Below are 523 nucleotides of genomic sequence, written 5' to 3'. Positions count from 1 at the left end.
CATCCATCCATCCATCCATCCATCCCTCCCTCCCTCCATCCCTCCCCCCACCCAGACCTGCCCACTCCCCTGCCAGGAGGTTCCCTGGCCCAGCAGGGCTGAGCAGCCACCAGGGCTGTCACCCCGGGGGTCTTGCTGCTGCCACCCCTGGAAGGGGTTGGGGTTCCCTCAAAGCCAGGCTGAAGGGGGGGTGGGGAGGCACAGGGACAGTCCCACGGGGGAACACGGGACACAGGACGTGGCCACCAAGACGTGTCCATGAGGTCAAGGAGGAGGGGATGTCCCCAGGGATGCAGCCCCATGAGACAGGACAAGGGGCCACCCTACCCTGTGCCCTGGGCAGGGGCACAGTGCCACCCTGGCTGAGCCCCCTCCCATCTCCCCACAGGGTCCCAGCTCTCCCAGTTAAGAACCTGAACGGCACCGGCCCCGTCCACCCCGCCCTGGCAGGTAAGGGTGGCCCTGCCCCCCACCAGCAGGGGGGTGACACGGTGGGATGGGATGGGAAGGACGGACGGACAGA

The 523-nt window shown here is 67.9% G+C and overlaps 1 protein-coding gene across 1 annotated transcript in view; it reads left to right on the top strand.

The window, feature by feature from the left end:
* Nucleotides 1-450, top strand: part of LOC104392020 (E3 ubiquitin-protein ligase DTX1-like) — a gene marked incomplete at both ends in the record, with an annotated part of 8,320 nt that extends 7,870 nt beyond the window's left edge. The window contains one exon of the mRNA XM_010001376.1: nt 389-450. Coding sequence (XP_009999678.1) covers nt 389-450 — 62 coding nt within the window. The remainder of the gene's footprint in view (nt 1-388) is intronic.
* Between the last annotated feature and the right edge of the window lie 73 nt (nt 451-523).

The sequence above is a fragment of the Chaetura pelagica genome, unplaced genomic scaffold, assembly GCF_000747805.2.
Source record: "Chaetura pelagica isolate M959 unplaced genomic scaffold, ChaPel_1.0 scaffold2687, whole genome shotgun sequence".
Taxonomy (NCBI): Eukaryota; Metazoa; Chordata; class Aves; order Apodiformes; family Apodidae; genus Chaetura; species Chaetura pelagica.
This window is presented reverse-complemented; position numbering and strand designations above follow the sequence as displayed.